The sequence below is a fragment of the Pelodiscus sinensis genome, chromosome 20, assembly GCF_049634645.1.
Source record: "Pelodiscus sinensis isolate JC-2024 chromosome 20, ASM4963464v1, whole genome shotgun sequence".
In the NCBI taxonomy this organism is placed as follows: Eukaryota; Metazoa; Chordata; order Testudines; family Trionychidae; genus Pelodiscus; species Pelodiscus sinensis.
Genome location: NC_134730.1, coordinates 14,857,589 through 14,870,000, shown reverse-complemented (window position 1 = coordinate 14,870,000; position 12,412 = coordinate 14,857,589). Strand labels below are relative to the sequence as shown.

At 43.4% G+C, this 12,412-nt stretch overlaps 2 protein-coding genes across 6 annotated transcripts in view; one reads left to right on the top strand and one right to left on the bottom strand.

The window, feature by feature from the left end:
- LUC7L3 (LUC7 like 3 pre-mRNA splicing factor) overlaps nucleotides 1-12,412 on the bottom strand; it is a 41,532-nt gene that overhangs the window by 2,718 nt on the left and 26,402 nt on the right. For all 5 annotated transcript variants that reach the window (XR_012896868.1, XM_014574624.3, XM_006125100.3 and 2 more), the window contains exons 7-9: nucleotides 11,321-11,482; nucleotides 9,046-9,329; nucleotides 6,158-6,318 (exon numbers count right to left, since the gene is read on the bottom strand). Coding sequence is in view for 4 of the 5 variants with exons in the window: in XM_014574624.3 (XP_014430110.1) it covers nucleotides 6,158-6,318; nucleotides 9,046-9,329; nucleotides 11,321-11,482 (607 nt within the window). In the remaining variant the exon portion in view is untranslated. The remainder of the gene's footprint in view (nucleotides 1-6,157; nucleotides 6,319-9,045; nucleotides 9,330-11,320; nucleotides 11,483-12,412) is intronic.
- The window catches only part of LOC102450715 (ankyrin repeat domain-containing protein 40-like), a 38,968-nt gene that overhangs the window by 22,894 nt on the left and 3,662 nt on the right, over nucleotides 1-12,412 (top strand). The gene's annotated exons all lie outside the window — the stretch shown is intronic.

Here is a 12,412-nt window from a genome sequence, read left to right as displayed (position 1 = left end):
AAAAAGAATGAAGAGATAGACTGACTAGTAATGTCATCTTATTACCCATGGTTACAGAGAGAAGAAAATAAATGTACATCTAGGAAAAACAAGCAACCATAACTAACTATGCTTAAAATAAGGCTCATGGGGAATACCAGAGTCAACTTCAACAGGACAAAATATAACGGTGCTTGTCTGAAGTATGTTATTAATCCCTCACCTTTAAATGATAAAAGACTGGGAAAGAATGACTGCTAGAGATAAAGGCACTATTTTACAAAACAAGTAAGCTACTGATGGATGGGACCCCAGTTTCTTCAAGAACGGAGAGGGTGAATGATAAATAAAGAACAGACTATATTGTTGAAAACCTGACAAATATAACAAGCAGCAAAGTGTTCGGGGGGGGGGGAAAAATCACATTTACAACTGAAAGTTAAAAATCTGTAAATAAAACACTAGTTTATCCTATATCACTTCACCTACTGGGAAGAAGGTTAGCCCTGTGGTTTGAAGCCTGACAAAAACACTAATACTCTTGTAAATCAGTATACAGAGAAGAACACTGACTGTCCCTCAGATGGATTAGCATGCAAGTAGCTGAGAACCAAATACATAAAATAAAGTTAAAAACTTCCATGAAAGCTATCTACAAGATAGAACATCTGAACTGGCATAGCAAGTCTACATTTTAAAGGACAGAAGGGAAAAAGTTAAGTTTCAAGAGAAGTAGTATATCTACACACAGAAAGTTTGCACAACTGTTTTATTAGGACAGACCACCAAACCACAAGAAAAAAAACAGCCAAAACCAAACCCACAAGAGGCAGGACAAGTACCCAAAAACCACTGGAACTGAAGAAGCATGTCATGCCTACATTGCTTGGGGGAAAAAAAGCATTTAGTGATGTCCAAATGACTAACTGGAGAAGTCTTCTTATAGCGTTGCAGCTGCTCAGGTGGATTGCACTCTAACTGATCTGGTTGAAAAGTCTTCTCTGTATTTTAAAGAGATCTCCGATGCACAGATGTCTTGTTTCCCTGCAGAGGACTAGTATTCAGTCCAATAATCTGATCTTCTATCCTATGTAAATATGATCAATCACAATAGCTCTGTGGATACTGAGTGCAATTTTTGGGGTTTGGACAGATAGAAAAGAATTTTTTTGAAGATAAAAACATTAACCTGTGGTACAAAAGATGAAGTTATACAAAGAACCCACATCTTCAAGAACCTGAAGAACAAGAAAAATCACACCTTAGCTTTTGGAGTTTGCTAAATAGAACTGAGCAATTATTTGTAACAATCTGTAATGAATGAATTTATCTTCCTTGCAAATGTGCAGGATTCTACATACAAATACTGTATCTGTATCCGCAAAAATGAGTCATGGCTCTTCACATCCATATCTATCACATTCATGGTTTTGCAGGGCTCTACTCATTAGTGGGGGCGGGGGAAGGGTAGAAGACTGCTGCAAAGCAGCCTCTGTCTGCAGTGGGTTCGAGCTCCCTGTGGACAGAGGCTGCTCCATGGAATGCCGGCACAACCTCTGTCCATGGGGAGCTTGGACCCTCTGTGGTCAGAAGCTGCTGCTACCCGGCACTACTGCCTCAGTATCAGCACAGGGCAGCAGGGGGCTCCTCGGGAGTGGAGCCAGGAGCACACTGGCTGCCAGCCTTGCCTCCGGGGACTACTGAATAGTTGTGTAACCGCTAAAAAAGTTGATGCGGTTACATGCCTACTCAATTACACACTATCGAACAGCCCTAGTGAGCAAATGTTTCAATATCAACTCCTGATGGAGGCTGGTTGAGAACAGAAGAAGCTCACAAAAATGTAAACAATTTTGAGGCAAGAAGTGTTTTGACCAACTCCATCTATATCTATCAATCAGCTTATGACTGAAAAAATTAGTTTTGAAAAACTCCACAGGTTAAAAAACCCTCCTTTACCCGTAGTTGCATAAACAGTTTAGATTAAGATCATTTTCAACTTATGTTTAAGGCAATGTCATGTATTTCAGGGGAACAAGGAAAGGTGTAACTTAGATCTGTTTGACCATCAAAGAAACAGTTGTCTTAAATTTAATACATAACTGTTTTCTTTCTGCAAAATCTTAACTACATGGAACAGAAATTACATAACTGGAACTCAGCGGTTCTGGATACTTGTCCAAACTTCAGCACCAATTTACTGTTGAACACTGGGTAAAAGTCAACTTGCGGCCCAATTCACTCAGCTTCAAAAACCATTAGTGGTGTCTTTTTTCATGTTTGTAAAGCAATTTAAGATTTCAAAAGGAAAGAAAGAAAGTACTATTTTCAGACAACGGTTGCTATTCACTTTTAGCTAAAAACACCACTGTATCGTCCCCAAAAAAAGAACAAGAACGCAGCTTGCAGGAGTCGTAGCATCCAACACATGATGTATGCACACACACACACACACACAGTAGAGTAAAGCCATATCTATGCCAGGGAGGCAAATCCAAGTTAATCAGTTAACTGGTCAAATGTTAGGTTTCTCAGCCAGAGAAGCTCTTGCCTGCAGAAGGCCCAGGGTTCTTATGTCCAGAGATTGCTTCGGATGCTAAAGGAGTCCCTGCCTGAGAGGCACTCGGGCTCCCCACAGCCAGAAGCTGCTCCAGACACAGGAGCAGCCTCTAGCTGAGGGGACACCTGGTCCCCCACAGCCAGGGGTTGCTGTGGATGAAAACTGCCCCTTTCCGCAGCAGGCCCTTGCCCATGGCAGGGGGAAGCTTCTCCAGTCTCCCATCAGTTACCGGTTAATCCAAGCAGGTAATCATTACCTATTTACGGTGATGCTTACTGGTTAACTAGGTAACCTTTCACATCCCTAGTCTATACTAAAATCTTTGGTTGACAAAAGTTGTCTACGCGTACAACTGCTGAAGTTAGCATATCACTTTTAAGTGTGCATACTTTATTGCTTCCCTCAATGTTGTGTGAAGTGCCCTTTACCAATACAATGCATGATGCACTATGGATTGGAATTCCACTGTGCCATGAACTACCATCTAGCATGATGCCTTTTTGGAAATTTTCACAATTTCTTGTGACATTAGTCATGCAGCGATCTCGGGAACTCGGGGTCAAGCTCCAAGCATGCAACATTTGCCATTTCATAATGTTATCCGCATCCCATAATTTTCACACCTTTAAAAAACCTCACAGTTCAACATGGCACTTTCTGCAGTATGCCATCTGACAAATATCAAGACTACATAGCTTTGCACTACGCTCAGGAATGCTGCAGCTACAGGACGCACAATCCTCTGGTATGTGTAGACCCGCAGGAAGGAAGAAACAACAACAACAAGATGATTTTGTAAAGGACAGATTGCTAAGGCACACAGTAAAAGTGGGACCACAGAGCAACGGCAGACAATGGAACGCTGTTTCTGAGCCCAAAAAATGAGCACTGACAAATGGAATCATATTAACAGCATCTCTATTTATTTCAACACAGTTTGGACCTGCAGAGCTAACTACTGAAGTACCCTACCCATACATGCAAAATTCAGAGTGGACTGAAATTTAGAAACTTTTACCTTGAAGAAAAATAAACGTCCCTGTCCTCTGCAGTGAACACAGAATTCATTGTAGATTTTTGAGTGCATATATGCCTCTACTGGAAAAATGCACATTGTTAACATTATAGGCTTATTCTTCAACCCTATTCTGTTTAGTAATACTATGATGGTTTACTGAACAATCATTTATTATTTCCTCTATGTAGTACTACACCCCTAAAGTTATCAGGAGCTAAGATGACCTTGATTGGAGTCGTGGGGGAAGGAGATAGTAAGTAGCAAACCAAAAGAGGACAACAACAAAATTAAACTCAATGAAATCACTATACCCCCATTACAAAACTAAGAACTGGGAAGCTTTATAAACCTAATTGAGACCTCAAAAGTGGAAACAATTTGAGGAACTTATGCATAAAGTTGTAAGTATACACACAGTATTAGAGAAGGATGAAAGAGGACTTCTCCAACTGAATACCAAAAATCTGCTTTTAACCTAGATCAAAGAAATACAGACATATTAAGTGGTAGGAAAATTACAGGTGGGCATACACATGGCTAGCATTAGACCTGACTGTGCAACAGTCAGCAAGCAAGCAGTAAAGCATACAGGCTTGCAGAGTGCTCTCAACTAGGCATAACAGACTGGAAAGGAAATCAAATATTGAAAAGCATCTGAGTAAAATAAAAAAGGTACACTGGCCTAGAAAAAAAGTTAGGCAAGGCAAGAAAACATCTGAAGTGTTATCATATTTGGGAACCAATCCACAGAGTTTAACGAAGAAATTGAAAAATAAGAATAGGGCAAATAGGCAATCATGTAATCCACATTTATATAGCACTGTTTACCCATGAGGATCTCCAAGTACTTCACAAACATATAGGTATAATTTTACTGAACTTTCATCATTACCCATCATTTTTCCATCAGTGAAATGATGGTGAAATATGTCAACTGTTTGAAAGCACACAACTCAAATGGTGCATCCAAATTAAAATTAAAAACGGGCATTTTGCTAGGATATGAGGATCATCTCAAAAGTACTATGGATCTTTCATATTCACAAATGGTCACTGCGTCTTTTTTACATCTTTTATAAACAACAGAACCTCTAGCAGCACAGCACAATCTAACAGATGTGCTGGAGTAATCCTTATTCAAAGGGAAGAGAGCCACCTTCTAAACATTAATTTTATTCAAAAGCTTCAGAGGGGTAGCCGAGTTAGACTAACAGGAAAAAACTTAAACAATAGTCTAGTATCACCTTAAAGGCTAACAAAACATGTAGATGGTGGTATGAGCTTCTGTGGGCAAAACCCACTTCTTCAGATGACAAGAGTGTTGGAAATTGACATAGCATATATTGCAGTAGCGGGCAACCTGCAGCCCACTGGAGTTCTATGTGTGGCTCATGCACCTCCCCTTTTGCTCCCTCCCCCTCCCCCGTGCCTGTGTCACAGTAGGGGGCCCTGCACTTACCTATGCTTTCCCCTTCCCTTCCCAGCACTTCCAGAGCTCTGTCAATCAGTCAATTTATGATGCTCTGGATGTGCTGGGAGAGAGGGGAAGCAATGGGGAGGAGACGTGCTCTTGGGAAGAGGCAGGAAAGAGCCTGGTCTGAGTTTGAGGGAAGGGGTGGTATGAAGGCAGGGGCTACAACAGAGAGGAGGGTCAAGCAGCCCTTGGCAAAATGAGAAGTGATGCACATTTAAAGCAAGGGCATGTATGAGGTGCATGCTGACTGCATACAACATTGTAAGAACCGTGTACTCCCTGCACTTTATGCTACTTTTGCTACGATAAAAATTCCCCCAATAATGGATCACTGTGTTGAAAAGGCATGATAAAGGAGAATCAAGTGTAATGTATTTAATTTTCTCCTCTGGGTCATGGATAGTGCACATGCCTGATTTCAATCTTGCAGTCCACAGAGAGAGAGCTACTCATGAAGTCACTCACTAGCCTTGGTTATCCATCGCTGATATATTGACATAAAACAATAAGCATCAACATTCCAAATCTTGCTTCATTTATGAAATCAGACGGAGTCGCGACCTAATATGGTAATGATGTTGAAAGGTTCAGAAAACTAAGGTTATGTTAATTAGACAAAGAAGATTAAGAGGATATGATTGAAGTATACAGAGAATGAAGATGTCATAAGGCTGTCCTGCTAAAAAACCGAAACAAAATACATAACCATATGGGAAGTTAGTTAAAGGATTTGCAGAAGTGCCCGAGGGTAATAAGGAGAACTAACTTCTAAGGGCCATATAGAAGATGTCATCAGATATATTTAGTGAGTTAGAGTGATGTGTGGGGTCTTCCAAAGCCAAAACCAGCAAGTGTCAACAGGCTAAAATCCTTGTGAATGTTCTGAAAACTGACAGTAGTGTGCTTGTTTTTGAGGATTACAATACTAGGTAAAGTAGGTGAAACATTTTGCAAGGAGAAAATAAAGACAAAGGGAAGAATGCGTCAAAAATCATGAAGTGTAACATATAGAATGCTTACAAATCTCTGAAGAGATCCCAAGAGCATTTTTCAGCACGACTGAAAGAATAGGTAGTCTCTGGGATAACATTAGTTCTGTTAATCTTAAGATCTCACACAAACTAACCTTTTTCTTTAGATTTCCTGTCTTGTTCTCGATCTCTGCTTTTGCTTCTGTGCTTGTAGGATTTCCGATCCCGACTTTTTGATCGTCTCCTGTCCCGACTGCGAGACCTATGTTTTCTCTCTGACCTATCATGACTTCTGCTTCTTCGTCGATCTCGACTCCTTACATTTAGTAGTTGAAAGAGAAAATATCAGCTGATGTTTACAATTCCAAATACAATTTTTTTATTAGTTTGCCACTAGAATATCACTTTCTCCTAATGTTGACTTTTAAGAAAAGGTTAAATATTTAAGTGGAATACCAACTCATTCTTATAAACTCTCTCCATCTAGGAACATTTGTAAATTCCAAGGAATGTCAACATATAGACAACAGCCCAGATGGTGATAGTGGAGGGGGAAGAGGCAGGAGCCGGTACATGCAGGGAGATGGTTCTCAACAGCCTCCCGGGTGTACTGGCTCCCACAGAGTTGCCCTCCCTTCCCCCAGCTGCCTTCATCAAGGGCAGCAGAGGAGGAGCAAATACACATGGGGAGCTGGCTTTTAAACTGGCTCTCTGCAGAACTGCCTGTCTCCCCACTTGCTGCTTCCCAAAGAGGCAACAGGGAGTGGTGTTGAGGGGGAGGGGACGAGAAGGAGGAGGGGGACCGAGGAGGCTGCTACAGATTAGCCTCTGTCTATGGCGGGCCCAGGCTGGCTGCGGACAGAGGCTGCTCTGTGGATGCCAGCGAAGCCTCTGTCCACAAGGAGCTTGGCTCCCCCATGGCCAGGGGCTGCTGCCATGGAGTAGCCTCTATCTGCCACAGGCACAGGCTTGTCATGGACAGAGGCTGTTCTGTGGCATGCTGCCACAGCCTCTGTTCGTGGGGAGCTTGAGTACCCTGCGGACAGGGGCTGCTGCCTGTGTATTAGAGGCGGCAGTAGGGGGCTCCCTGGAAGTGGAGCAGGGAGCAAACTGGCTGCCCATCCCACCTCTGGGGACTATTGAATAATTGTGTAACAGCTAAAATTTGATGTGGTTACACAGCTATCCAATTATACACTATTTAACATCCCTAGTTAATACTTAACCTCTCTGTCCACCCTTCTCTTCTCTACCTTCTTCACTTAAACAGCCATATGCACACATTACTAAAGAAAAGCTTTAATACGGATTTTTAAACCAGAGCTTTAAAAAAAAAAATACTTAAACGTTATGATGGAAGCATGTGTCAACTATCATGCTTAAAATCATCAACATATATAAAAATCAGTGTTTTCATCAATTTACAATATGAAGGTGAGTTTTAATACACAGTAGTTTCTCTTTTGATTCATCCTTTGACACAAAAACTGTCCACTTTTGGAGAAGTTATATTGGATTTGATAGACAGAACAGCCTGATCTATAATGACAACTCCTAGAGCTTCCTCTGATTCCATATTTTTAGATCAACTGTCAAAAGATGTGTTCTGTTCACTGGTTCTGACTCTCTTACTGTTTAACTTTTAGAGTACAAAATTAGGTTTATTAATAAAGTCTGTATTTGGTGTTGGACGTGAATTATAATATATTCTAAATTAGACTGTATTGATACAGTACAAAAACAGAACAGATATAGAAAATATACAAATATAGAAAAACAAAGTGTTTTCATAAATAAGGCTACATATTTTGCCTTTATACCACTGAAGAGTGGCAAAACTTTAGCTGTGTCTACACGTAAGTGACATGTAAACTACACCTGTTGCACACCAAGTAGCATGGGTATAAATTAGAGAGTTAAGTATGGCTGATTTGAGTACAGCACCTACACACCTGAACCTGGGGGATACACTACACATGGTGGCCCTCTCCATGCGCAATAATGTCTCCTGAATCTAGACTCTAATTTTTAGCAGTGTAGTGTCTCACTGCTGTAGCCTCTCTCTGCCACAGCAAAAGGTTTTCATCAGAGGTAGGCAGTGAAGAAAAGATTCAGCAGCTACCTGCTGCTTGATGTGTAGTGCCTGTAATCTTCACACTACCATAAGTGTACACAAGGCCTTTGTTGCATCAGTAGGCCAAATCTTACTACAGTAAAACTCCAATTGTCCAGCATCCAGTGGTCTGGCACTCCCAATAGTCCAGCAGCAACTGGAACCCGGAAGTGCTCCTGCCAGCTGGACAACTGGAGCTGCTCCATGCTGCTTCCTCAAGTCCGCTGCTGAAACTGACCTGGGGAAGCGGTGCGGAGCAGAGCAGCTGGGGTGCTGCCAGGTTGGTCCCGCAGCGCCACCCTCCAACCCCAGGCTTAGCGCCCGGCAGCACCCCAGCTGCTCTGCCCCACAGCTTCCCCAAGTCCCACCGCTGCTGAAACGGACCAGCGGCGGACTTGGGAAAGCCCTGGGGCAGAGCAGCTGGGGTGCTGCCAGGTTGGCCCCACAGCACTGCCCCTCACCTGAGATGGGAGTCCAAGACAGCTATAACCCCACTGGGCCAGCAAGGGACAGCTATTTAATTAATATATATATATATATATATATATTTCAGATAATTTGTCTGTTTTAAGGGCTCAGTATCCCCGCCTCCCCACCTTTGTCCCACTTTTCCTCCTCCCTATACCAAGGGTTCTATATGCCCGCTACCCACACTGATCTTATTGCTTAATATGGGGAAATACCTAGAACATGCCCTGAATTTTTGGATTTAACTGGATGTGGTATTCAAAAGTGGTCAAACAGCAAGAAAGAGAAATGCAACTGAGTTAACATAGAACCCTTCACTTGATTGGCCAACAAAACTCTTGACAGTAACCCATTCCTTTACACTGGTACAGATGCCTGAAATCATACAGTTTAGAGTTTCTCACATGCATGGAATACAACTATAAATTCACATAAAAAGCCAATGGCTCCTAATTAAGTTACCTGCTTCGCCTTCTCTCTCTGCTTCTTGATCTTTTGTGGTCCCGTGACCGGCTGCATCTTCTGTCAGAAGTTCTGCTTGAATGTCTGCTACGGGAACGACTCCTCTTACGTCTTTCTCTGTCACGAGCCCTCTCTTTTTCCTTTTCTTCTTCCTCACGCCGTCTCTTCCTTTCCCTCTCTTCTCTTTCACGCTCCCTTTCTTTTTCTCTCTCTTCTCGCTCTTGTTTCTCTTTTTTTAACTTGTCATCACGTTCAGGTTCTTCAGTTCTTTTTCTTAACTTTTCCTTACAAAAAGAAGTGTTCACAGTAAGGATTTAATTAGGATGATTTTTGTTTCAGAAGACACTATTCATTAATCCTAATTTATGCTACAAAATGGTGAGGAGGTATATTAGGTATGAATGAACTACACTAAATTGCCAAAAAATAATCCATTTAAAAGTGTTTGGAGGTCGGGTGGACAAGTCCTTTGATCATCAAGGTAGATCGTTCACCTAGGAAGTACCTAAAATTTAAAACAAATTTAACACGAAAAGAGACTTGGGGATCCACAAAGACTCAGGATTTGTAGAAGAGATAAAAGTTGTAGAATAAATATTATTTTGTCGTTTTGGCAAGAGAAACTTTAAGACCTACCTTTAAGAAAAGTAGTAATCTTCAAAGTAATTTATAACGACAAGTATTAAAGTTATTTTTATTAAGGTAGGTGTATAAATTTGAGAGTATGTCTGTTCAAGAACTCCTCCTAAATGGTATAAAAAATTTGGTATACATCTTCCTCTCGGCATAACTTAAATTAAGGTAAGGATTTGGTTGTGCCAAGAAAATGGGATGTGCCTGGAATGGGACTGATTCTCATAAAACCATGCAGAAGACAGACAATTGCCGGGAAGGTGAAAGGAGCTGGCTGGGTACATGCCTCAACCTGCCCTGGACTGCCCCCGCCCTGAGCCTCCTACCTCCCAGTCACCCCCAGATTCATACAGGAACATTGCTGGCAGTCTGCCCCAGCCAGGGGACATATATCCCTCCCCCACCTATGACTGCTTCAGCTGCAGAAACCATGGAGAGGCACTTCTTACCTGGCCCCAACTGATGTGGTGAGAAAGGGCTGGGGTAGTTGTCTGTCCTTGGGGCAGCCGGCATACTGAATTCCTTATCCCAAGCCCCACCTCAGAACAATGATTCAAATGAACCATGTTCATTTTTATTATTTTCTTATCCAAAATACAAGAATTAAACTGAGTTAAGGACCTGAGCAACACCAGGTAATTTTTCTAGTAGAGGCTGAACCTTTCTAGTCTGGCACCCTTGGCACCTGATAGGTGCTGAACCAGAGAAGGTCAATATTATTGTGAGTGGGTCTCTGTTTTCATTCACTGAGCTGAACACATGGAACAGCACTTGCAATACTGCTTAATAATGTATGACTATTGATATACCCTATAAGCGCCTATACCTAGCCAAGGTTTATCAGCTCTTCATAAAGAATTAATGTTGTTACACCATTTTACTGTACTCATGCAAGAAAGTACATGGCTCCATGGAACCACTGCTGTACATGCCAGCTGCTTTCAGGAGTGGTACAGGGCCAGGGCAGGGGTAACCCTGACTAAACCCTGCTGCTCCACCACCTGGAAGGTGTCTCGGTTAAGTGTCCAGCCAGAGCCTACTTTCTGAATCCCTGGTCCCAGCCCTGACCCTCCTCTTGCACCCAACCTCCTGCCCCAGATATGAGTCCCCCTGCATCCAAACTCCTTCCCAGAGCTTGCACCCTGAAACCCCTCCTGCACCCCAATCTCCCACTCTGAGCTAAGCCCAGAACCCCTCCCACACTTGGCCCAAGACTAGAGCCTGCACTCCAGCCCCCTACCCCAGCCTGGTGAGTGAGGGCGGGGGAAGGAAGGGAAATGGCGCTAGCAGTGTGATGCCCCAAAGAAGGGGCGGGAAGGAAGTGGGGCAAGGGTATTTGGGCTTGAAGTAGATCTTACATTGCACTTAAATTGAAAAAGCGATCTTGTAGTTAAAAAAGTTGGAGACCACTGAGTTAAAACAAAAACCATGCCTATGCTTAGCAGCATTACAAACACTGACACTGTTTTCTGGGCTTTTAGAAAACATTTAAGGATAAATTAGAGCTAAACAATAGCACAGAACACTAGTCAATGCTCGATTGCCAAAACATGGATGATGAGTTTATATATGTAAGCATTCCGCTAACGATTTGGTTCTTAAATGGTTTAAGTTTACCTTTAATTACACAGGTTATACTCACTTTTAATTCTTCTACAGTAGCTTTAATTTTGGCATAACCCATGTGCTGTTTTCCCATCAAGTGGTCATCTACTCTGGACTGTGCATCTCCTACTATTAAAAAGGCTCCACAGACTTCACAAACTTCCATTTGCTTTTCCTGAGCGGCAAAGCTCTCAATTGTCTGGAAGAGAAGGTAGTGATTATAACAAAGAACAGAAAAGTTTTAAACTGGAGCCAGTTATTTTATCAACTGTTCTTTTAAGATCGCGAAATTATGAATTTCAGTCTTAAAAAGGAGACTTCCAGTACTTGATTTAGTTTGGCACAAATATGAAATAGCCTACATGTTATACCGAATATGAAAAATAAGTCAAAAGAACACAAACTCCGAGAGATAGCATGTTTAATTTTGCAAGCTTAATGCTTTGTGCAGATTAAAAGCAGTTTACACCTTACAATAAGTACTTAATTGTGAAACTTGGAAAATATTTATTTTCTTACTGCATATTATATGCTTCTAGAGCAGTGGTCCCCAACGTTTTGGGGCTGCCGGGCGCCTGGGGGCAGGGCCGCTCACACACTGCGCATATGGGGGCGGGGCCACTCACCGGCCACGTGACTGGGGGTGGGGCCAAGCATGTGCCGCACGCCCAAGGTCAGCACCGGCATGTGCTCTGATCCCGGGCAGGGGCTGCCCAGGTTCCGCGCGGCGCCCCCGGGGCTGGGGCCGGGGCCAGCGCGGCGCCCCCGGGGCTGGGGCCGGGGCCAGGGCCGGCAAGGGCACACACGGCACCCCCGGGGGCGGGGCCAGGGCCGGCAAGGGCATGTGCGGGGGCCAGGGCACGCGCTGCACACCCGGGGGGCGGGGGTCAGGGTCGGCACCGGCACGCGCGGCGCACCCGGGGCCGGCCATGCGCCCAGGGCTGGCACCTGCCGCACTCCCAGGGGTGGGGCCAGTCCAGATTCCTCCGCGGGCACATGTAAAGGGCCCGGCGGGCGCCATGGCGCCCGCGGGCACCGGGTTGGGGACCACGGTTCTAGAGCTAGTTTAATGGGGATAATCATTTCTACCTTGCAAAGGACAAAAGACTAGACTATGAAAAACTGGTCG